General features: G+C 53.5%; 11 protein-coding genes across 11 annotated transcripts; 3 read left to right on the top strand and 8 right to left on the bottom strand.

Annotated features, from left to right (window-relative positions):
- Window positions 1-474: 474 nt before the first annotated feature.
- On the bottom strand, window positions 475-1,178 carry N7510_006749 (uncharacterized protein; the record flags this gene model as incomplete). The annotated part of the gene is made up of 2 exons (XM_056978674.1): window positions 475-528; window positions 588-1,178. 2 exons carry the CDS (start codon window positions 1,176-1,178, stop codon window positions 475-477), a joined length of 645 nt encoding a protein of 214 aa, XP_056831717.1.
- Window positions 1,179-1,939: 761 nt separating this feature from the next.
- pex20 lies at window positions 1,940-2,893 on the bottom strand (the record flags this gene model as incomplete). Its single annotated transcript, XM_056978675.1, is given in 2 exon segments — window positions 1,940-2,767; window positions 2,780-2,893. The coding sequence occupies 2 exon segments, from the start codon at window positions 2,891-2,893 to the stop codon at window positions 1,940-1,942; spliced, it is 942 nt and encodes a 313-aa protein (XP_056831718.1).
- A 246-nt stretch (window positions 2,894-3,139) lies between these two features.
- Window positions 3,140-4,358, top strand: sec13 (GTPase-activating protein SEC13; the record flags this gene model as incomplete). Its single annotated transcript, XM_056978676.1, has 6 exons — window positions 3,140-3,142; window positions 3,185-3,250; window positions 3,317-3,432; window positions 3,489-3,519; window positions 3,576-3,985; window positions 4,034-4,358. 6 exons carry the CDS (start codon window positions 3,140-3,142, stop codon window positions 4,356-4,358), a joined length of 951 nt encoding a protein of 316 aa, XP_056831719.1.
- Window positions 4,359-4,518: 160 nt separating this feature from the next.
- N7510_006752 (uncharacterized protein) lies at window positions 4,519-5,943 on the bottom strand (the record flags this gene model as incomplete). Its single annotated transcript, XM_056978677.1, has 3 exons — window positions 4,519-4,941; window positions 5,126-5,370; window positions 5,487-5,943. The coding sequence occupies 3 exons, from the start codon at window positions 5,941-5,943 to the stop codon at window positions 4,519-4,521; spliced, it is 1,125 nt and encodes a 374-aa protein (XP_056831720.1).
- A 296-nt stretch (window positions 5,944-6,239) lies between these two features.
- On the bottom strand, window positions 6,240-7,388 carry N7510_006753 (uncharacterized protein; the record flags this gene model as incomplete). Its single annotated transcript, XM_056978678.1, has 1 exon — window positions 6,240-7,388. The coding sequence occupies one exon, from the start codon at window positions 7,386-7,388 to the stop codon at window positions 6,240-6,242; it is 1,149 nt and encodes a 382-aa protein (XP_056831721.1).
- A 62-nt stretch (window positions 7,389-7,450) lies between these two features.
- Window positions 7,451-8,012, bottom strand: N7510_006754 (uncharacterized protein; the record flags this gene model as incomplete). Its single annotated transcript, XM_056978679.1, has 2 exons — window positions 7,451-7,787; window positions 7,846-8,012. 2 exons carry the CDS (start codon window positions 8,010-8,012, stop codon window positions 7,451-7,453), a joined length of 504 nt encoding a protein of 167 aa, XP_056831722.1.
- Window positions 8,013-8,226: 214 nt separating this feature from the next.
- On the bottom strand, window positions 8,227-10,765 carry N7510_006755 (putative AAA family ATPase GCN20; the record flags this gene model as incomplete). Its single annotated transcript, XM_056978680.1, has 6 exons — window positions 8,227-8,578; window positions 8,634-9,102; window positions 9,153-9,239; window positions 9,290-9,463; window positions 9,520-10,630; window positions 10,703-10,765. 6 exons carry the CDS (start codon window positions 10,763-10,765, stop codon window positions 8,227-8,229), a joined length of 2,256 nt encoding a protein of 751 aa, XP_056831723.1.
- Window positions 10,766-11,733: 968 nt separating this feature from the next.
- On the top strand, window positions 11,734-14,794 carry N7510_006756 (uncharacterized protein; the record flags this gene model as incomplete). The annotated part of the gene is made up of 2 exons (XM_056978681.1): window positions 11,734-11,751; window positions 11,888-14,794. The coding sequence occupies 2 exons, from the start codon at window positions 11,734-11,736 to the stop codon at window positions 14,792-14,794; spliced, it is 2,925 nt and encodes a 974-aa protein (XP_056831724.1).
- A 1,383-nt stretch (window positions 14,795-16,177) lies between these two features.
- N7510_006757 (putative C6 transcription factor) lies at window positions 16,178-17,812 on the top strand (the record flags this gene model as incomplete). Its single annotated transcript, XM_056978682.1, has 1 exon — window positions 16,178-17,812. One exon carries the CDS (start codon window positions 16,178-16,180, stop codon window positions 17,810-17,812), a length of 1,635 nt encoding a protein of 544 aa, XP_056831725.1.
- A 159-nt stretch (window positions 17,813-17,971) lies between these two features.
- N7510_006758 (uncharacterized protein) lies at window positions 17,972-19,240 on the bottom strand (the record flags this gene model as incomplete). The annotated part of the gene is made up of 1 exon (XM_056978683.1): window positions 17,972-19,240. One exon carries the CDS (start codon window positions 19,238-19,240, stop codon window positions 17,972-17,974), a length of 1,269 nt encoding a protein of 422 aa, XP_056831726.1.
- Window positions 19,241-19,654: 414 nt separating this feature from the next.
- Window positions 19,655-21,583, bottom strand: N7510_006759 (MFS transporter; the record flags this gene model as incomplete). The annotated part of the gene is made up of 3 exons (XM_056978684.1): window positions 19,655-19,958; window positions 20,005-21,123; window positions 21,177-21,583. The coding sequence occupies 3 exons, from the start codon at window positions 21,581-21,583 to the stop codon at window positions 19,655-19,657; spliced, it is 1,830 nt and encodes a 609-aa protein (XP_056831727.1).
- Window positions 21,584-21,805: the final 222 nt, after the last annotated feature.

Consider the following 21,805-nt stretch of genomic DNA (forward strand, 5'->3'; position numbering starts at 1 on the left):
CTTTCTGTCCTCCACTGTTCATATCCATGACAGATGCACGGGACTTGATCACCCACTATCTTTCCATCAAATGGATACCATATACGGCGCTTTCTGGTCCTGTCTGTTTTTTATTCTAATCTTTCTCGCTTGGGGGCGGGTGTCTTGTCTGGTCGATCGTCGACCCGATAGGGGGTTATTTTGTGATTTCTGGGATACACTACTACCTGCACCGGATGGGCGCGCGATGGGACTTTTTGTTTAAAAGTGTATGAATATGAAATCTGGGTTCGTTTTGAGTTCATCTGCGTAATTCAAGCAAGAAACACAACCACAACGTCCATTGCGCCGATTCCGTCCCTCGCGTACAAATACAAGGGCACTGAGATATCCTGCAGACAATAACATCAACAATAGTCTAGATAAGAGAGCAGCGTACACTTGGGATCTCGTCAATACACGAACACTCAATCTAACCCATCATTTCAGGCCATTTCATTTCAATTCACCAGATATATCCCGCTTGGGCGCACGAAAGCCCGGCGGTTCCTATAACATCCATTAGAAGCCATGTCAAAAGCCATCCAAAAGAAGGGAACAAAACATACAGACTGTGCTCGTCTCTTCCGACTCACACCATCACCATTCCCATCCTCAGACAGGGGATTCTTACGACCCACCCGGCTCGGCGCAGCAGCAGCGCCCACGCAAATCACATTGCGACTGCCTTCAACCTTGACGCCCGCGTCGAGATGCACGGCGATGGGCCTGCAGCGCCCGCTCTCGACATCGAGGAGGGCGTCGGCTTCGTGCAATGCGGCGATGATCGTGCTCGCCATCTCGGAGAGTTTGTTTTGGCGCTGCTTTTGCGCGGATTGCAGTGCTGTCATTTGCGCTGATGTTGATGTTGCTGTTGTTTCTGACGAAGAAGTTCTATTCTGCTGCTGCTCAGCAGCTTTTGGGTTGGTACTTGGCAGCACGATTGTGTTGCCATTGCCATGGATGTGGATTGAAGCGTCCATAGTGATGGTGATGGGGCTGGGGCTGTCGTCCTCATCCACTAGCAGGCCATGCCCTCCCATGATGACATGGGGAACTGGTGAGTATGGCGGCGGCGCTGAGGGACGTTCAGTACGGTTTGCACGGGCTTCAGCGAGCTTGTGGGCATGGTGCCGCAGCGAGCCCGAGGGAGGAAGCATTTTTTCCCAAGAGAATATGTATTGAAAGCGATGATATATAACAAAATCCGGAGAGTAGTGGCCAACAGCGGACGCAACAGAGGGGTATTTGTATGCACCGGGGAGCAAACATTTCCATCACCATCAATAGGGCTCAATAACCAATCATCAGGCCGAACTCTGCTCCGATTGACGCCCCGTCAATAATGCCAATGCACAACTGATTGTTCTTCGGGGCATCAATAGGGTCACGTGATGGATTGTTCTCTAACGAACCAAAACAAACAACAAAAGGGGAATTGAATGACAATAATCAATGGTTTATTGATTGAATGTAAACGCCGGGCCAATGCGGGAAAAAACGATGGCTAATAGTCTGAGAAAGTATGTGCGGCCAGCCCGTGTCTCACGAAACAGATCGTCGGCTGCAAGGTCCGGCGATCTACCAAACCCTGCGTATGGATCCACCCTTCGTAAAGGGCGTTGGTGTCGCCGGGTCCGAGGTCGCGATCAGCCTGGGAGGCTTCTTCGGCTGGCGCTCGGGTGTGCGCTGAGCGAGGGGGGTCAGGATCTATTGTTGCCTTTCTTCATGGGACCGTGGTTCCAGGCCCTGCCACTAGGGTGGAAGGTTCCTTACTAGTGTCGGTGATGATATCGGCGTTGCCCGGGTAGTATCGTCCGCCCGGATGGAGAGACTGCAACGTCTGCCAGTCTGACAGTTAGCACGCACAGGCACCCGTATCGATCGACGAAATATACCGGTGTGGACCCAACATCGATGTTTACGGGTTGGTACTGACTTCGCGAAACTCGTCTCCTTCTACCTGCACCTCGCGGTCTCGGATGCGGCGCATCAGCGCAAGGAAGTTGCTTTGTTGGAATTTCTGAGATTGGTCGTGTTGGACGCGGTCGAGGAGCTCTCCGGCCGTTCGCGCGAGTTCGTCGGCGCTTCGCCCCTTGTCGGCCTGGGGGATGGTGTCGGATCCGATGCGGATTTCTTCGTGGACAACGGAATCGGCGGTTTGTGCATCGGTCTCGTGAATCGAGTCTTGTACGGTCTCGGTTGCGTTCGTTTGTAGCTCCATATCCATATCCGCTCGTGCTTGTTCAAATGCAGCTTCAAAAGCAGACTCGTCGAATTTCTCGGCTGGCGCATGGTGTTCCTGTGGTTGTTGTTGGTGCTGCATCATGGATGTACTTTGCATCTGATAGCTGGGTGCAAAAGCTGGTTGGAAGGCCCGATTCATTCCCGGAGCTTGCTGGGCATGTGCCGGCGGCTGATGCTGCTGCTGGCGCATAAACTCATTCTGCCACCCTCCCGCGATCGCAGGGGAGGGTGACATATGCTGCAGTTGTGGCGCATGATGCGCAGGGCCCGAAATCTGCAGGTTCTGAAAGTCCGATGCCCAATCGGCGTTTCCCGGGTGGTGAGGCGCGGGAAGCTGGGCAGCCGGCGGGCCAAAGTGAGCGGGGTGCTGGAGTTCGGGAACCGCTGGACCCGCGAGGTTGGCTTCAAATGCAGCGAATTCGGGGTCGAGAATTCCTTCTCGGGGGTTCTGTGATCGGAAGCCCTGCTGGTCGACCATTAGCATTCCGTAGTGACGGATTTGCTATCCACTTACCTGGGCAGGCGAGTGCCGAGCAGCTAGGCGGTCTTGTTGGAGAGTGCGATCGACCGACGCATGGTTCTTGAAGTTCTGCAGGGCATTCGACGGGCCGCAGAGAGCGTCGCTCATGATGGACGGCAATCAGTATGAGATGGTTGAGGATATGTGCAAGAGTGAGAAGGCGGCCGTGGGGGAGTAGTACAACCGATCAGCCGAGGTCCGTCACCTGACCAGAACGTGACCTGCTGAGTCAGGGCTGATAAGATAAGCACAGGCCAGGGTGTTTGGCTTCACCCCAAACACACACTCTCGCCATTACTCCTTAGCTCTCTCGGTCTCTCTTTTCTCCCCCTCCCCTCTCAGGGCTGCGTCAAAATGGTATGTGGTCCATTCAATTGCGCTTATGGTGCTTACTGACAGCTCCCCCTCGTGAATCTGCAGGCAGCCGCACAGGTGATTTCCAATTCAGGGCACGAAGACATGATCGTACGTACTCGGTGGCACATGCGCACTGCTCTCAACGCCTAGTGAAGCTAATGTTTGTCTCATCAGCATGATGCCGGTTTGGACTACTATGGACGCCGGCTGGCGACATGCTCCTCCGATAAAACAATTAAGATTTTCGAGATTGAGGGCGAGACACACCGCTTGGTCGAGACTCTGAAAGGGTGAGCAAAGGCATCATTCGACGCGGGCTATCCAGCTGCTAACACGGTCATGACAGCCATGAGGGTGCGGTGTGGTGTATCGCCTGGGTGAGTATTTAGCCATCTGACCAAACCCGCAAATCTGACTCTGGTGGTGTTTCTAGGCGCACCCGAAATACGGCACGATTCTCGCTTCCTCGTCGTACGACGGCAAGGTCCTGATCTGGCGTGAGCAACCGCAGAACGCGACCAACCCTGTCGGTGGCAGCACATGGAGCAAGGTCTTCGACTTCTCCCTGCACACGGCGTCCGTAAACATGGTATCGTGGGCCCCGCACGAGAGTGGCTGTCTCCTGGCCTGCGCATCCTCCGACGGCCATGTCAGTGTCCTCGAGTTCCGTGACAACAGCTGGACCCATCAGATCTTCCACGCGCACGGGATGGGCGTCAATTCCATCAGCTGGGCGCCCGCTGCCTTTGCCGGCAGCCTGATCAGCTCGAACCCCGGACCGGGGCAGCAGAGACGGTTTGTCACCGGTGGAAGCGACAACCTGATCAAAATCTGGGACTACAAGTATGCTATGCTTCAATCGTTGGGTGGCTCTAGCTAATAGCTCTCCAGCACCGAATCCAAATCCTACAACCTGACCCAAACCCTGGAGGGCCACTCGGACTGGGTTCGCGACGTCGCCTGGTCGCCAAGTATTCTTTCCAAGTCTTACATTGCCTCGGCCTCGCAAGATAAGACGGTTCGCATTTGGACCTCTGATGCGGCCAACCCGGGCCAGTGGTCCAGCCAAACACTCGAATTCGATACTGTCTTGTGGCGCGTCAGCTGGAGTCTCAGCGGTAATATTCTGGCTGTCAGCGGCGGTGACAACAAGGTCAGCTTGTGGAAGGAGAACCTGAAGGGACAGTGGGAGAAGGTGAAGGACATTGAAGAGTAGCTCTTTTTTCTTTTTTTGTCGCTATTTTTATGAAGCAACCCGTGTTGGTTTATTCTTGGTTATTTTTGTTCTCTAAAATCTAGATTGCTCGCAATTCAGCCCTAAACTTTGATATCCACGCAGCCTCCCAATTGATCTGATTTGATCCCCCGATCCCTGCTTATACATCCCAGAAGATAAACGGTCCTCGCCCCGTCATATCTTTCATATCCACCCATCTTCCCAGCATCACCGCACCACCAGGAAGAATAACCGCCTCGTACCCGTGCAGCCAAGCGCTTCTTTCCAGTGCCCAGGGCTTCCATTGTCCTTGCTCTGCACTGCTTCCCGCTTGGGCTGGTTGACCACCCTCGTCCCGAATGGCAAAGCAGATGCGAGTCCAGCCAGGAAACCCACCATAGTGGACCGCAATTGGCTCGGTGAAGCCAATAACCCCGTTTCTGGCCGGGGTGGTTCCCCCATATGTCTGCTGCACACCTCGGAAGTATGCCCGATTCTTCGATTGGCCGAGTCGGGGCAGTATGGCGTCGAATTCTGGGGGCCAGGTCATTTCATCATCAGGCTGAAGTTCAAGCTCGAGGGACTGAAGAACATGTTACTTGGTTATCTGTGGATTTGTTGCCAAGTTGCCTTACCATTATCTCGACCTGGTCCCAGTGAGTATCGAGATCGGCGCATGTTTGTCTGAATTGAAGCTGCTCCGTTGGATCGGGTAAAGGATGAAGGCATGCTTGTTAAGCATCAGTTTATTTCAGAGACACACACACATCGGAGAATCCTGACTTACAGTAGTAACCCAGCCACGAAGTGCCCAGACTAAACTCCTCATCCGAGAACACGCGCGCACTGGGTCTCAGATGGTCGGGCAACTTGGCGAAGGTCTCGAAGAAAGTGCATTCGCAGTGATTGCGAAGGTGTCGCTGCCAGAAGTTGCGCATGTGCAATAAGTTCGTGAGGTTCGGAGCATCAGGCTGGATCAAGGGGATTTTGACCTCATCGCCGCAGGCATACACTGTGCCGATGTCATAGTCGGTGCGAAGACAGCAGAAGCCCATGGCTGGATGCAGGGCCATGGAAGTGAGACACTGACAACAGTCAGATTCAACACTTTGTGAATTTTCATCCTACTTACCAACTGCACCGCACAGAACAGCTCCGATGGCTCCTGCGGCTTATACAAGCCATAGCCAGAGACCGGTCTCCGAAGAAAACTCAGCTTCTTGAGTCGTTCAGACAGGTGGTCATATGTCTTGGAAGTATAATTTTTCAGCGGCAGAGTCAAAGATTCAAGAAGCATGGTGTGAACCACTTCAAGCCACAGGCATTGTTGGGGACCTTCGCCCTGTTTGAAGTCGATGTTCTGGGCCAACACAATAGCGCGGACTTTATATTCAGTTTTCAACTCCTTTGAGGATCGGCCCGGTGGTATATCGTATAGATCGCCGAAGCGACTGCGCCAGATGGTTGACTCGGATGGGAGCACGGTGTCGGAGATGTCCCTGCAGACGAGTGAGAAGTTCGTGACGTCTTTGTCCGTTGGGAGGAGGGAGGCGATGATTTGGAGTATCTTTTTGGGATTTAGCATATGAGACTAAGAGAACAATGGAGGGTGATGTTGTACCTCGTTGGGAAGATCCACAAGTGAGGTCTTCGGAGGGAAAGACATGGTGCCACCAGTCTTGCCCGGGATATATAGATCATCGATGTAGGTGATCCGTGGACAGAGAGCAGAGCGAGTGCACCGGCAGTGGATATACCAGCGCACCCAGAGTGAATGTTCCTCGTTGACAGGAAGTTGATGTTGGGTGCTCAGACGAAACTGTGCACCAGCTGAGAAATGGCCAAGATGTGTGGAAGCAGAAGTAATGAAATTTTGATGCTCTATGACTCTATTTCAACCGACAAAGCATGTCGACGCCGAAGACTCTCCTGCACTCCCCAACCATTTGCCAACAGACCCTTCACTTCTTCCAAGCTGAGCCCACTCATCTCCGGGTAGATGGCTCGCACAGCGAACCAGCCCAGCGTACAGACTAGCGCATAGATTGTAAACGTCCACCCCGGCGAAATCCATTGCATCATGGGCAAGAAGGTGAGGCCTACAATAAAGTTCGAGCCCCAGTTCGTCCCCGTCGCCATCGCCGAGCCCAAGGAGCGCACATTCAGAGGGAACAATTCGGACTGTTGCCAGGGGACATTGCCGAGACCCAAGGCATAAGCAGCAGTGTAGATGACCATGAAGACAATGATTAAAACGGGGAAGAACAAACTGGGGGATTCAGTTTCCGGACTGCGCTGAAGCATTGGTAGATACGCAGTTTGCATCAACAATCGGTGCGTGCCTGGATCATCGCGCCCGCCCAGCGAGGAGGATTTGAGGGAAAAGAATGCAATAGCACAGCCGAACAAGGCAAGAGCCATCACGGGGATGGAATACAGCAGAATGCGTCGACGGCCAATTCGGTCTATCAAGACAAATGCGAGAAGCGTGCCGAGGAAATTCGTTCCCGCCACCGAGAGCGCAATCAAGGTCGGCGAAGTGAAGTTCAAATCATAGAAGATGGTGGCGGAAAAGTACATCAAACTGTTAAACCCACAGAGCTGCTGCAGTCCCTGCAGCATCATGGCGATCGTCAACGCTCGCCGGTTGCCACCATTACGGAGCAAGTCGCCTGCGCGCTCCATGGTATCATGAAGCCACTGCGGTTTCGAGTCGAGGGGTTTGTTCTGTCCGAGTTCAAGGGCCTCCTGAACAATCTCCCCGCGAATGTTGCGCATAACTCTTTCCACGACGCGTTCACTGTCGTCACAGTCTCGGTAGATCCGGGACAAGACATTCTGTGCGCGGGTGTCGAATCCGGCTTGGACAAGCCACCGAGGCGTCTCCGGAAGAAACACGAGAATTGCAAATTGCAGGAATGCAGGCAGTGCCCCAAGGCCGACGATCCAACGCCAACCTCCGGGCATGGCGGAGAAGAGCCAGCCGATAGTATATGCCACGACCTGGCCGCCGGTGATGAGCAAGCACATAATGGTCACCAGCCGTCCTCTGGCGTGGGATGGGGCCAGCTCGGAGATATATCTGATACCAATTAGCTACCACTGTCGGTTGAAGCCATCCGTCGAACATACAGTGGAGTCACGGCACTAGCACTACCAACCGCAAGACCAACAATACTCCGACCAAAAATCATGCCCCCGACATGACTCGTACCCGCCTGGATCAAAGCTCCGAGCGCAAACAAAGCATCCGCGCCAAGAATGACCTTGCGCCGGCCGAGTTTATCGGCCAGAATCCCCGTCAGGGGACTCGCGAAGAGTGCAAATAGACTGGTACATGAGGTGATGAGACTCTTGTCAAGAGTGGTGAGGTCGCGACCCGAGAGGTCGGAGCCCACGGTCACCAAGGTCGACGAGATCACTCCCGTACTGAATCGTGAGATGGTCAATGTCTCTTCGCCTCATATCATCACGAATACAGACTTACTCATAGCCAAACAAAAGCCCGCTGATTCCGGCGGAGAAGGTGAGGGCCCAGATGAACCAGCCCCCTACATAACTCAGCTCGGGCGCATGGACCACATCGTAGTCGGACGAAGCCGTGGGGAGGAGTGGTTGGTGGGGGAAATCGGGCTCGTCGTCCTCTGTCGGCATGGTATGGGGTACGGAGGAAATGTAGTTACGATGAGTGTGGTCGGGAAGAAAGAGGTACCCCGGCTATTACCCCCACGCGGCACCGTCGTCACGGGGCTGGCGATAAGATAAGAGTGAATGTATAGAATTCTGGTAGGGTTGGCCACTTCAAGGGTATGTTGCTAGAGGATATTTTTCCTTTTTACGTTCATAAACTACCTACTTTCTATCAGTTTTAATGAGGAGCAGCCACTCCAGCCTCATTGGCCTGTGCGCTGATCATCTTCTTGTACGCGGCGACGTTGCCGTCGAACTTGGTCACCGTGCCCTTGTCGCACACCCACAGGCTCGTACACACATTCTGCAGCATCGTCACGTCGTGGGACACCATCACTACACCTCCCTCGAACCTTTGCAGGGCCTCCGACAGCGCATCCATACCCTCGATATCCAGGTGATTGGACGGTTCGTCCAGAACCAGGATGTGCGGGTTGGTCAGAGACAGACAGGCGAACGCCACACGGGATTTCTGTCCTCCAGACAACAGCTCCATGCGCTGGAGACCGGTGGTGCCTGTAATGCCAAATCTGTATATAGAAGATCAGTAACGACTCGATGATCCGTCGAAAGAGGTTGACTTACGCGCCCAAGTGTCTTCGGTACTCCTCGTCACTCTTGCCGGGATACGTCTTGGCCATGAAACTCACGGCACTCGTCGTCATATCCAGTGCGTCGACGTGGTGTTGAGCGAAGAATCCAATGCGCAATCTCGAGTGTGCCGAGATCAGACCCTTGGTCGGCTCCAGCTGGTTGGTCAGAAGCTTCAGCACGGTGGTTTTACCGGCACCGTTCGGTCCAACAATTCCAATACGCGAGTCCAATTGAACATCCAGATCCACATCCTTGAGAAGAGGCTTGTCCTTGGTGTAGCCAAAGGACACTTCCGTCATTTGAACGATGGGTGGGGACAGCTTCTCTACCTCGGGGAACTGGAAGTGAACGACATATTCGCTCTCGGGGGCTTCGAGGACGGGCATCCGCTCGAGCTTCTTGATTCTCGATTGCGCTTCGGAGGACTTGGCGGCATTGTACCGGAACTTATCGATAAAGGCTAGTGATGGTGGTTAGCATGCACAATACGACCCGAGGCAGGTATCCAACCTTGGAGATGTGCCCTCTCTGCCATCTGCTTCTCATACTCGCGCTTGGCAGTCTTCCTGCGCTCTTCTTTGGTCGCATAGAATGATTCTGGAAAACTGTAAGCTATTGGACCTGAAATCTGCTGTGGTGTCACCTACCGAAATTAGCACCCCGGTAGTAGTCCAGGCGCTCCGAATGTTGGTGGACAATATCCGTGGCCACTTCGTTGAGGAACGATCGATCGTGCGAAACGACCAGGACAGTACTAGGATAGCCTTGGAGGTAGTTGGACAAGAAAGTGATCGACGGAACGTCCAACATGTTTGAAGGTTCTGTGGCACGGTTAGTTCCCTATTTGATCCACACGTCTTTTTAAGGGACAGCATACCGTCCAGCAAAAGGAGATCTGGCTCACAGAACAAAGCTCGAGCCAGCGATAATCTCATTCTCCAACCTCCGGAGAAGGTTTTGGTGGCGTATTGCTGTCTCTCCGGGGAGAAACCTAGACCCGCCAAAATGCTGGCTGCGCGGGACTCGGCCTTGTCCGACTCCATCTCGGAAAGCTTGGAATAGATATCGCTGAGAGTGATATCCAGGCCTTCCCGTTCGTGGTCCAATCTGGCGGCATCTTTTGATGTATCTGCCATCTGGGATCTCTCCTCTTCGATCGCTGCCAATTGTTTTGTGATCTTCTCTTGTTCTGCGAGGAGGTGTTTCCGCCATACGTCGGCGTCCAAAACGGCTTGAATAGCTGTGGTATCGTCACCGGTAATCTCCTGCTCGACGTGGAGAATGGAGATGTGGCTTGGAATGGCGACTTCTCGACGACTCAATGCGCGCAGCAACGTGGACTTTCCGATACCGTTCTGACCCACCAAACCATAGCGACGACCATAGGCCAGCGTCAAGGCTGCGTCGGTCAGGATCCGTAGACCGCTGATGGAGATATCGAGGTTGTCCAACTTGATATCCTTGCTCTTGGACTGGGCATCTGCGCCCAGCTGGAGAGGGTTGACCGCCATGAAGAACTCTTCATAGGACATGGCCTCATCCGTCGGGTTCAGCAAGCGCGAGGCTTCATACTGAACGGTCTTCATCTGCTTCTTCTCCTGCTTGAACCGAATCTTGCGCTCGGCCTTTTCGAGCTTCTTCTTATCCACGCGCGACTCGACCTTTCGGGCATTGGCCGACTCCAAGTCCACGGTGGTGCCAGTCAAGCCCAGGGTGGATGACATGTTGCGCTGGGAGCCGACGTTGATGGCCTGATCCAGCTTCTTGGCCATGAACGGCATCTGTCGCCGCTCCGCATCCACGCCATTGGAGGAGCTCAGTTTGGCGATGAACTTTTCCACCAGGTTGCCGATCGCCTCGTGGTTCTGCGGGGAGAAATCACCCGAGGCGGAGACTAGAAGCTCGGTGACAGTTTCGGCGGCCTCGGTTAATGGGGATTGGACGCTGCCATCCTCGACGTACAGGTTGGAGGCGTGGATCAGGTAGCCCTGTGAAAAGATGAATGGTCAGCGCGGGGGCATTGCGCATTGTGGCCGTATTAGAGGGAGGTGCAGACATACCACCGAGTATTCTGAAATGACACGGTCGAGACCGGGGATCTGCGCCTGGAGTTCGGTTTCCATGTTGGCACGATGGTGGGTGAGTGTCTTTGAAGGTCGAGTCCGTGGCTCGGCCATCGAGTGGGCTCGTTTGTCTTATCGATAAGGTCAGGTGATTGTTTAGGATCCAAGAGTATAGATAGTCAACAATCCGAATCGTTCTTTCATTGTACCTTCAATTAAATGGACTAGCGGATGTAGATTCAGGCCAGAAGTTCATCGGTCCCGTTGGTCATGCTGGGGACGTTTGTTGGACCGGTTCAAGGGGACCAGGCAGCCACACGACCCCTGTGCGACGATGGGCAGTTGCAGCTGCGATCGGTATGCGGTTGGCCGAGGGTCTCTAGTCTGGTTCATTACCTGACGAAGATCCCTCTGTCATAGATCACGGAGGGCCAGTGGGCTTGGGTCGTGACCATTCTGTAGAGGGTATCGAGTCCAGTGATCCATTGATCATTGGCTGTCAGTCAACTGTTGTTCCGGGCGTCCTTATGTCACATAATCTTGGTTCGCGATTGACGAACCAGACCAAGTGGGCCGATGACGAGATCGATCAAAGGGAAATAATCATGTGTCAGAGTGGATTGTAAGCCGGGGAATTATTGGCTGAGCGGGATCAGAAACACGAGGGATGCGGCAAGGGGCGATCGACTATGATTGATTCTTCCTCGCGTTTACCCCGTCGGTCGTAGCTTTGTTGACACCACCTCTCGCTCGTTCCTTTCTGCCTCCACACTAGACTACGGACCTACTACTTTTCCCCATCATTATTCATTCACTCCTTCCGTTTCCTCTCCCCCTCCCTTCCTCTCTCTCATCCCTCTCCCCTGCAAGGGCTCGCTGCTTCAGCCCAGTCCCTGTCGCCTGCCTCTCCTTTCTGTCTTCTTCCATCCCCTCCCCCCATATGCCAATCCAAATGGGATGTCGCTCGCCCAGGTCGACGCTGCGGTGCTAAACTCGGCGGCGTCTAACTCGCCTCCACGCATCTGAGGATGGATCACGTCTCGACGGTGAGTTCCCTTTCCACTGGTTCTGGTGGTCCCGAATGGTCCCGTTCCAGCCCCTCCCTCTACGACAAACGCCCGTCCCTCTTGTCTGAAACCCGCGGGCAAATACATACTCGAGACTGACGCGTTTGCATCCCAGCTCTGTGCACTGAGCACGGTAGGCATCGCACCGTCCGGCTTCGCCCTCGGTCGTGTCGAACGCACCCGCCTCGCTCGCCGGAAAACACTTCCGCCTCAAGAACAGCCTCCCTGTGCTACGCAGCCGGCTGCTACAGATGCACGACCAAAGACCTCGATCTCGATTTCCACCCGGCTGACAGACGCGGGGGCGGACTGGTCTCGCAGCAATGACGATGGCGGGGACCCACGCAAGAGCTCAGATCTCCGGAGGGCATCACTGTCCTTCGGGGCGGCCAGGCTGCGGCGGAGGGGTCAGACTCTGACCAACCCGCCATTGCGAATTGCTGAGGAGGAGGAAGCCTCCCAATCACGGCCATCGTCCAGCTGGCTGCGGCGGCTGTCACTGGCCTCCTTCCAAACAGATAGCGCCTCAGCCCATAGCCCCGTGACTCCGTCCTTCAATGGCTCCGCCAGTCCAATCCTGCCTCGTCCTCCCAGCCAGCGCCGAGCTCCAAACAAGTTGGTCAAACGCTCGTCATCACAGATTTCCAATGTGTTCGTCAACCCGGCTCCCGCATTGTCCAGTCCGACTGCCTTGCGTCGGCCGGCCACCAGCTATCAACGATCTGAGACTATGCATTTGAATACCCCTATAGCCGCCGAGTTCACCTCCCGTTTCTCTGGGCAGTTCCTTGAGTCCCCAGTGGCGGGAGACTTTGAGCTCAGCCAGCAAACTGACTGGAAACCGTATCTGCACCCCAAGGCCGACAGGATATCGGAGAAGTTGGCCCGCAGGTTGCCCACTCCAGGTACCTCCAAGGTTCCAGTGGTGCGGCAGCTCGTGTCTGATGGAGACACAGTGCCGGCCTTGATTTTGGCGACTGCGATCACGGTCAAGACTACTGCAGACAAGCCCGAGTCTGTGCCAGATACTCCAGTTGAAGTTCACAATCCAATCCAGGCTACTGGTAGAATTGCTCCGCCGGTCGACCAGACCGAAAAGCTGAAGCACAAGCATTCGTATTCCCTCAACGATGTCGAGACGAAGAAGACCGTTGTGGCCGACACGGTTACGGCCACCGGCACTCCGCTCAGTGGGCGGCCTCGCGGGGGATCTTTGAAACGCGTGAAAGGAAGAACGTTTTCCATACCCCGTTCGGAGCTCTCCCCTTCTGAAAGCATACTCCCAAGCTCGCTTCAGCCTCGTCCACGACGAAACACCACCGATCCCAGTCTGCCTCGCCGCTCGCACACCATTGCGCAGCCCGGCATGGCTTTCTCAACTCGCATCGGTCCACGGTCGGTGTCTCAGGACTATCAATTAGGAGCGAGTGCGCTGCGTAGGCCCCGTCCGCTGAGTTCCGATGTTCTTTCCTGGCAGCATGGATCGTATCGTCCGGACTATACCCCCTCGCTCCGTAATCGGCCCAAACGGCATTCAATCGCCGCTTCAGACCCGGCATCGACCATCATCGGGTCAGACGACACGCGCGTGTTTACGTCCGGTGATGAGTACGAGACGGACCTGGTGAGCGACTACTGGGATTCGGTGCGGACACGCGGGTCCAGTCGCAGCGGAGCAAAAGGACTGCGTATCGAGACCATGTTCGACAAGGCAGGCCCGCGGCTCTCCAATGAGGCAGTTGCGACCCTGGAGGACCTTATCCCCCGTTCGGTAGGCTCACACCTGGACCAAAACCCGCTCTTCCCCGACACCCTCCTGGCTTCCCCAACACTTCCCCAGCAGATGGGTGGAAACGTGACAGCCCTGTCGGACGTATCAGACGAGGGAGACGCATGCAGCATGGTCAGTGTCGTGCCTAACGATTCAGTCCCCAAACGCTCACCTTCGGGCAAGTCGGTGGAGACGACTGGATCAGCGGGGAAGATGAACATCTTCGACTGGTCTGAACAACCCCGTTCTTCAGATCGCGAACCGCCTGGCACTGAGACTCGTCCCCGGACCGTTCATGGGAAGCAGGAATGTGTGGACCGCGGCAGCCGTGCCACCGGTCGGAAAGCAGCGTCCACCGTACACCTTCGAAGCCAGAGTGTTCCCGTGGCGCGAGACCCGCCACTGGCGGAGTCACGGCAAAGTTCAGGCAAATTTGGCACCTGGGGTCTGGGTACCAAAGGGGTCAGCGAAGACTGGGACAGCGATTTTGACTTTGACGAGCCGCAAGAGACCAACAACGCCAGCCCGACCTCGAAGCCCTCCGAGTCCGATCATCGTCAGAGTATGACAGTTCCAAAAGCCATTCTCGAACGCCAGGCCAGCCTCCACGGCCAGTTTGGCCAGGTTCAGGAACTAACACTCCTGGTGGAAGAGCTCAAGCGCCTTCGACATCAAGCGAGTGTCTTGGATCTTGTCAGTGGACCATCCGGTGAGCTCTGGAAAGAAGCAGAAGGCATTGTGAATCTGGCCACCATCGATGATGATGATCACCGGTCACCTCCACGCTCGCCTTCTTCTCTGACTTTCAGCTTTGATGAGTCCGATGAGGAAGCTGTCAACACCAATGGTTCGTCCAAACGAAACAGCGACAACTCATGGCAAGATATCCCTGATCAAGATCGACCCTCCTCGTCTGGTCCACCTCTGGGTCAACTCACCAGACGCTCCCCCAAGTCAAAGTCAGTGCTGGATATGCTGTCACCCAGTCGTGGCTCGGCCCCCTCAGCTCTCGACTTTGATCCAGCGACACGAACCCAAAAACTCCCCTTCGACACCTCGTCCCTCCGGGATCTAGTCGTCCGTGCAGGCGTCGTCACGCGCGCCCTGAAAGAGGTAATTCGCAAAGCCGAAGGTGTCTCCGCGAGTCCGCCAGATGTTTTTCCTTCTGATCCACCCTTCCGACGAATCTTCGACCAACCATCCCACGACGATCTTGCCAGCTTCGAGGCTGCCATGGCCGAAATGCATTAATTCTACCTTGACCTGATGCTCCGAACTTTTATACACCCTGATTCGCATACGTTTTACCGTCGGCCGCATGAGTTGATGTGAACGACCTCTGAAAAAGAAAGATCATTTGCATGAGCATCTCCTTTTCCTTCCATCCATCGACTCCTCCTTCCTCCGCGGACTCCTTTCCCGAGCATAGCACATCTTGCAAAAGCGCCATATCCCTATTTTCCGTGTACAACCGTCTCGTCATGTACATTGCCCGCTCAAAAAAATTCTGTGTCGCATTTCATTTGTACCGCCCACGGGCCCTTTCTTTTTACAGTCGGCCACCTCATTCCTTTCGTCTTTGTTCCATATTATGCGCGGGCCATATTTGATAATTGCGCTGTAATACCTCCCCGTGCGTGGACTGTGTGCGGGAGGATGATTTGAACCTTATGATGATTTTGAAGCAAGCACGAAGATCGCTAAAGAACCATGTCATCATGTCTATTCTTGTCCTGTGTTGGAGCATTTTAGATCCCAGTTACTTACAGAGCGGATGCAATGCGAAAACAAATAAGAGGAGCACTGTGTATAGTTGTTTGTAGAAATTGTAGAATTTTCATCGCCATAGACTCGTCTAATACGTATTTCCCCCAGGGTTGACCTGTTGGCTGAATCCGGTTAACAATAATGATTCCCGCCATGTCTTCGAGTGGAGCATCTCATTCATTCAATGGCGCCTTCATCGAGGCAGGCTATGTTATGTTGATCGATTGAGGGAAGTTATGGATCTATGTAGAGGGTAGTTAATTACCTGAGTTACATACATACCAACTCTTAGCCAGTCTTAGTTACAGAACACAGGGCCATTAACACCTTCATTAGAATCAACCATAATCGATTCGACATTATTGCCAATATGAGCTTGCATAAACATCCAAGTGATTCTAAACAACCTGCCAGTATTCAACTAAGTTTCCTTTGATGGCCGGAGACATCGGATTATGTAACATGGCTGCTTTACGGCCGACACTTCGGAGCTATCGGTCCATCCGCGTCAATAGCATCCAATTCAATGATCAAATGGCCAGCCCGTCTCACCCCCGGAAACGCAGACGCCCGGCCTATTCCTGTGTCGAGTGTCGTCGTCGTAAGGTCCGATGCGATCGGACTCAGCCATGTAACCAGTGTACCGCACATGGTGTGGCCTCAGCATGTACGTTCGAGGAACACCATCGTACGACTTCTGTGAGACAGCAGGAATTACAGAGCAGTTCCGAAGGGCCTTCAGAAACGCGCATCCGAGGCACCGTCTCGAAGACTCGGGTCTTTGGCCAAGGACATTGGATGAGCTCTCTCTCTATGGTAGACCCTCGTCTCCCGTTTACCTCGTACACCTGCTGATAATTATCACAGATGGAAGAATTGGCGCCCCTCGAGCCATTTGGAGAATGCTATGATGTGTTCTCTCAATTGGAAAATAGTCAGAACGAGACTGCAGAGAAGGTCGCCCAATGTAAACGGCTAGCGCGAGATATCAAGAGCAAACGTGCCACACGAGGAAATCTCCCTGCGGACATTCATCGGTCCTTTCCCAGCCGCCAGGTGATGGATGAACTGGTTGAGCTGTATTTCGCCACTTTTGAGTCCTGCTTCCGAATTCTTTATCTCCCCTCCTTCCGAGCAGACTACGAAAGCTACACTAATCAACCAGAAACCGCAAAGGACCATTTCTTGCTGCGGCTTCTCCTTGTGATGATCTTGGCGGGCACAATCCATGATGATAGCAATGTTCGCAATGACATGGCCACAAAAAGCTCATCTTGGATCTATATTGCCCAGACATGGCTTTCTGCACCATTGGAAAAAAACCGCCTGAAAGTTGAAGGCATCCAAATCCACTGCCTCCTACTCCTGGCCCGTCAGGTTACTCGAGTGGGAACCGATTTGGTGTGGATCTCAGCGGGCTCACTCACGAGAATGGCGATGCAGATGGGCTTCCATCAAGATCCGAACCGCTTTGAGGAGATGAGTACGCAACAGAAAGAAATTCGACGGCGGCTGTGGTACACCATTCTCGAACTGAATGTACAAGCCGCATTAGACTCGGGTATGTCACCTATGATCAGGGATGAAGATTACAATACGCAGCCGCCGTCCAATGTCAACGACAACGATCTAGATGAAGGGAATCCAGAGGAGCACCCCACCCATGTTTCCTTTCAGCCGGTATTGGCAAGTTCCCTTCCTCTGAGGCTGCGGGTCACCAGAGTAATCAACAGTCTGCAAGAGGAATCGTCCTACGAGCAAGTTTTAGCCATTGGAAATGAACTGGCCCAGGCTTGTCGCGATGCCGCTACCGAAATCGAGCACGCTGCCTCTATGAACAAGACAGCAAAATTTGCCTCCAGCTACTGCAGCCATCTCCTTCGCCGCTTTCCTCTGTGCCTCCACTTCTCATATGCCATCACGGCCCAGAAAAATCCCCTGTACAGCTACTCCCAAAAAGTATGTCTTGCAGCTGCACAGGACATCGTCTCGCTTCTTGAAGATGTCCTGTACCGCCGTTTACTCCTGGCCGGTGGTGGTATGTTTCGCGACATCATCACGCGAGGCGCATTGCTTATTTTTCTCGGACTATGTCCAGAGCCTGAAGGAGACATTTCATTCTTCCCTGGAAGGGACCGCAATCGCAAAGAACCATTGCTGCAAGATGGTCGTCGCGTGGTCCAATATGCAAAAGACAGGATGTGGTACGGCGAAACAAATGTGAAGGTCTATGTGTGTCTGAATATGATGTTGGCTCAAGCCGAGTCTCGTCTCTATGGCAAGCCATCAAAGGAGGCTATTTTGAAGGTCCTGCACGAGAGTCTGGATACATGCCATGAACTCTTTCAGACCAGATCGTCCACCAATCCAATGGATCCAGGTACGGAAACTTGGCCATTCGGCGGCATGGAGATGCCCCTGTTGGCGGATTTCGATACGGACTTTGACTTTCTGGGTGACAGCTTTGACTTGGGCTTTTCGGATAGTCTTTTTCCGCAGTGAGCTCATTAAAAGCATTCCAGAGTAACTCATTCAATTAAATAATGATATTAATAAAGTCAAGTTGGCATAAATCTTTGTCAACAGGAACCTGTAATCACACAACGGATTCAATAATACATCACGGCGGAAACTTTTCTAGTCTCAGCGCCCAGGCAGGTTTTACTCCGAAGCACAATCCGTCTCCATATACTCTGGAAGTTTCCAACCTTTGGTATCTTCGCGCAAAAACCACGTTGCAATAACATCTAGCCTCAGAGCTGAGGCAACCCAGAAGAGAATATAGATCATCTGAATCCCCATCTTCGACGACGGAAGTTTACCAAAGTAGTCTCCCTTGGTTTCCGCCAATCCGCTTTGGACGGTATTGATGAATGGACGCAATTTTCCTTCATATTGCGTCAAAGCAGCCGTGATGTTGTCCATGGAGCCATCCGAGTCACAATGTTTCCCAATCTCGCCAGCCAGGATGTAGGCACCAGTCACGCCGCAGGTTGTGCCCATGCCCGTCATAGCACTTGGGCAGTAACCCGCATCTCCCACCAGCACAACACGGCCCCGAGACCAATGATCCATGGTGACGACGCCCAAGCGCTCACAATAGAAGTCCTTGGAGTCAGCCAGACCCTTGAGGATCTCTTCTGTCCGCCATCCAGCATCGCGAAAAACTTCTGCAATCCCTTCCTTTTCGTCTTGGATGTTGCCCTTCCTGGCGTTCTTGAGATGTTCCGATGCATTGGGCTTACAGAACATGTAGGCTTGGTACTTGTCAGGATCACTTCGACGAGTCATGATACCACGTTTTCCCGGTGCAATGAATCCAGTGGCATTATATCCCTCGCCGGGCTTAGCAGGCTGTTTGATAGTAAAGTAACCCGCACATACACCGAGAGGATGAAATGGATCTGCCTCCCCTTTGTCAAGGATCATCTTCCGAGTGTGAGAGCCGGCGCCATCCGCACCAACAACGAGGTCAAACCGCTCGCGACTACCATCAGACAAAAGGACTTCTGCGTATTTCTCATCCTGAGAAATTTCCTTCACAAACATCCCGAACCGGTACTCAGCCCGCTCCTTAGTGGAATCATAGAGGATCTGACATAGATCACCCCTCATGATCTCGAAATCTGTCGAAAGACTCTGCAATCCCTTGCCAGACTTGTTGACCGGGAAATATCCCCATTGTTTGCCCTTTCGATCAACAAGCTCGAAGCCTTGCTCGGGAACTAAATGAGGGCGAAAGGCTTTCTCGATACCCATCCGTCGGAGGGCTTGAAGGCCGGGGCCGCGAAGGTCGACTTGGAGCCCTGATGACCGGAGATCAGGAAAGCGTTCAATCACAGTAATGGAGTGTCCGAGCTTGGAGAGTTGGAATGCAAGGGCGTTTCCTGTGATGCCGGCGCCACAGATGAGGATTTTGAGTTGAGACATGGCCTCTTGCACTTAGGGTTGAAGGACAGGAAATGGTCTAGAAAGATAGATTGAGGAATTGATCGGGAACGAGATGAATTGAGGACAGGAAAACTGGAAAAGGCCATTTTATATGGATTTCGGGCTTCCAATGGATATATCGCTTTCAGGGCAATGCGTACCTGTGGTTAAGGCAGATTCTCGGTGGATGAGCTCCCAGCCCCCGATATGGCCGATACGCCCGAACTACCGAGACACAATTCTGGCGTGCGGCTCTTAAGTGTTTGAGATTTAGAAGCTCCAATCCATGACATTATTATCGGCTGATATTCAATGCTGAAGGACACAGGGTATCTTGAGAACAGGCAAGACACTGACAACGACCGCAGGAAATCACAAAAAGAATATAATGATACATTTGAGATGCTTCAACTTTTATTCCATCCGCTCGTCAGTATGCGCTTGTGCCGTCATCAAATAGTCTGTTGCAAATTTACTCTTGGCCCGGATTTTGGGTCCGTAGAGATAGAAGACGATAGGCAGGGGGATGAGGAGAGCAGCCACACAACCAAGCAAGGTCCCGGCCCAGTTGATGCCAAGTGAATTAAACTGGGTGATAATGGTCAGAATGGCTCCCCAAATGGTGGCAAGGTGACATACCATATATGTTGCGAAGAGAGGGAAGCTCGCGCCGGCAGTTGAGCGGAGGATACTATTAGCTGCCAGGGCGGAGGCGGCACTACAAACAATAAGTACCACCATCAATCTAAGTATGGTGCACTCACAAGAGAAGATAGGCATCGACAATATAGTTTAGGGCCTGGAGGAAGATGCATAGCAGACCAAAACCTGTCAAAAGACCGGATAGAGTCGGCACAATCCAATGGATATCGGCTTTGAAACCGGACCAGCCAAACCAGAACAGTCCACCGGCGAATGCCACGCTGCCGACGATGGCGGGCGGCAGCCGCCATTCGGGGATCGGGATGCCGTTGTTGGCATCCAGTTTGCGGATATACCAGGGCTGTGTGAGGATGATGAAGATGCCGCCGAGGAATTCACCAATGATGAGTCCCAGGTAAGGCAGCCCGCTCACACCTTTTCCAAAACCGTGGATCCGTTGGAATACAATCGGGTAGGCTGTCAGGAAGAGATACAGCAGGCCGTACAAAAAGGCCATGTAGATGCTGAGAGACAACACGATGGGCTCGGTGAATAGGATCTTCAGTGGCCGACTGAAGTTTTTCTGGAGAAGTTCTCGCATGTCCACCTCGATTTCTTCCTGTTTGGCATGGATGCCCCAGTTCTTGGTGCGGCGCCGTAGCTCCGCGGCCTTGTCGATCAGCACAACCGGTGGATATGTTTCATGCAGGAAGAAAATATTTAACACCAATGCCGACGCACCCATGATGCCGGTCAGGTATTCCGTCCACCGCCAGCCTAGGTGGCTCTGCACAATGAAGCCGCCGACTGTTGATGCAAACAGAGGGCCCGTGAAGACGGTCATGGTGAAGAGGGTGATCGCCAGGCCTCGCAAACGGTTGTCGAAGATGTCCGAGAAGACCGCCGCCACAACGGCAATGGGGCATGCGCCGAAAAATCCGCCAAAGAAGCGGCACAGCATCACCGTTTGTAGATCTTTGGCGGTTGCAACGCCAAACTGGAACACGGTAAAGCCGAACACGGCGATGAGGATGGGCAGACGACGGCCACGCAGTTCGGATAAAGGTGCCCAGAGAATCGGACCTGTCGCAAATCCCAGCACGTACAATGACAGACCCAAGGTGCCGACCTCGGCGGAGACGTGGAATTCTGGCGAGATAACGGAGGTTGCGGTGGAGTAGATGCTGCTGGTGAAGGTAGCGTTGAAGGTCGTGTAGGCCAGCATTATGGCCGTAGCAATTCTTGTGCAGTGTTAGCATGTATATCTCTCTTTTGTTTAATTGGGGCCACCCACTTCTTCAAAGTCGGCCAATTCTGGGGATGCAATGGGTCGTCCGGCCCGACAAATTCGACGACATATTCCTCCCTCGCTGGAAGGAGCGGCGGATAAGCTTTGCCAGCCCCGAATTCAGGCCATGGCTTTCGTGATATTCGGGGTTTGAGACCGGCACCCACGGTAGCAGTGTGTTGGCTGCGCTGTGTTGCGATGCGACTGAGCGCGGTGGGGTGGCGCTCCAGACCGGCGTCGCGCTGGGAATGAGCCGTCTGGGCGCGGGAGAGATAGTCTATCGCATGTTGGGAAGAAGAGGATGAGGAGTATGAGGAGCTGACCGAGGAGGAGTGATGAATACTGCTGTCATCGCCATCATGTTGTACATTATTCTCGGAGGGATCGGCCTTTTCTAGATCGGCGGGCTCCATGGCGATCGAGATCGATGAAATGTCGTATGTGCTAGCAGCACTATCAACAGCTCCTTGGCAATTTATTCAATTGATCGGCCATGACTGAAGAATATTGCACAGTGCATGAGGATATTCGCGGGCTCCTGGCCGATTCGGTTATTCGAGGAATCTGACGTCACTCTCACCGAAGCGGAAGGAAACCTAGCTGGGAGAGAGGATGTATATAGAATGTGATTCTTT

This window comes from Penicillium lagena (genome assembly GCF_028827675.1).
Source record: "Penicillium lagena strain IBT 129212 chromosome Unknown utg000005l_segment0_segment0, whole genome shotgun sequence".
In the NCBI taxonomy this organism is placed as follows: Eukaryota; Fungi; Ascomycota; class Eurotiomycetes; order Eurotiales; family Aspergillaceae; genus Penicillium; species Penicillium lagena.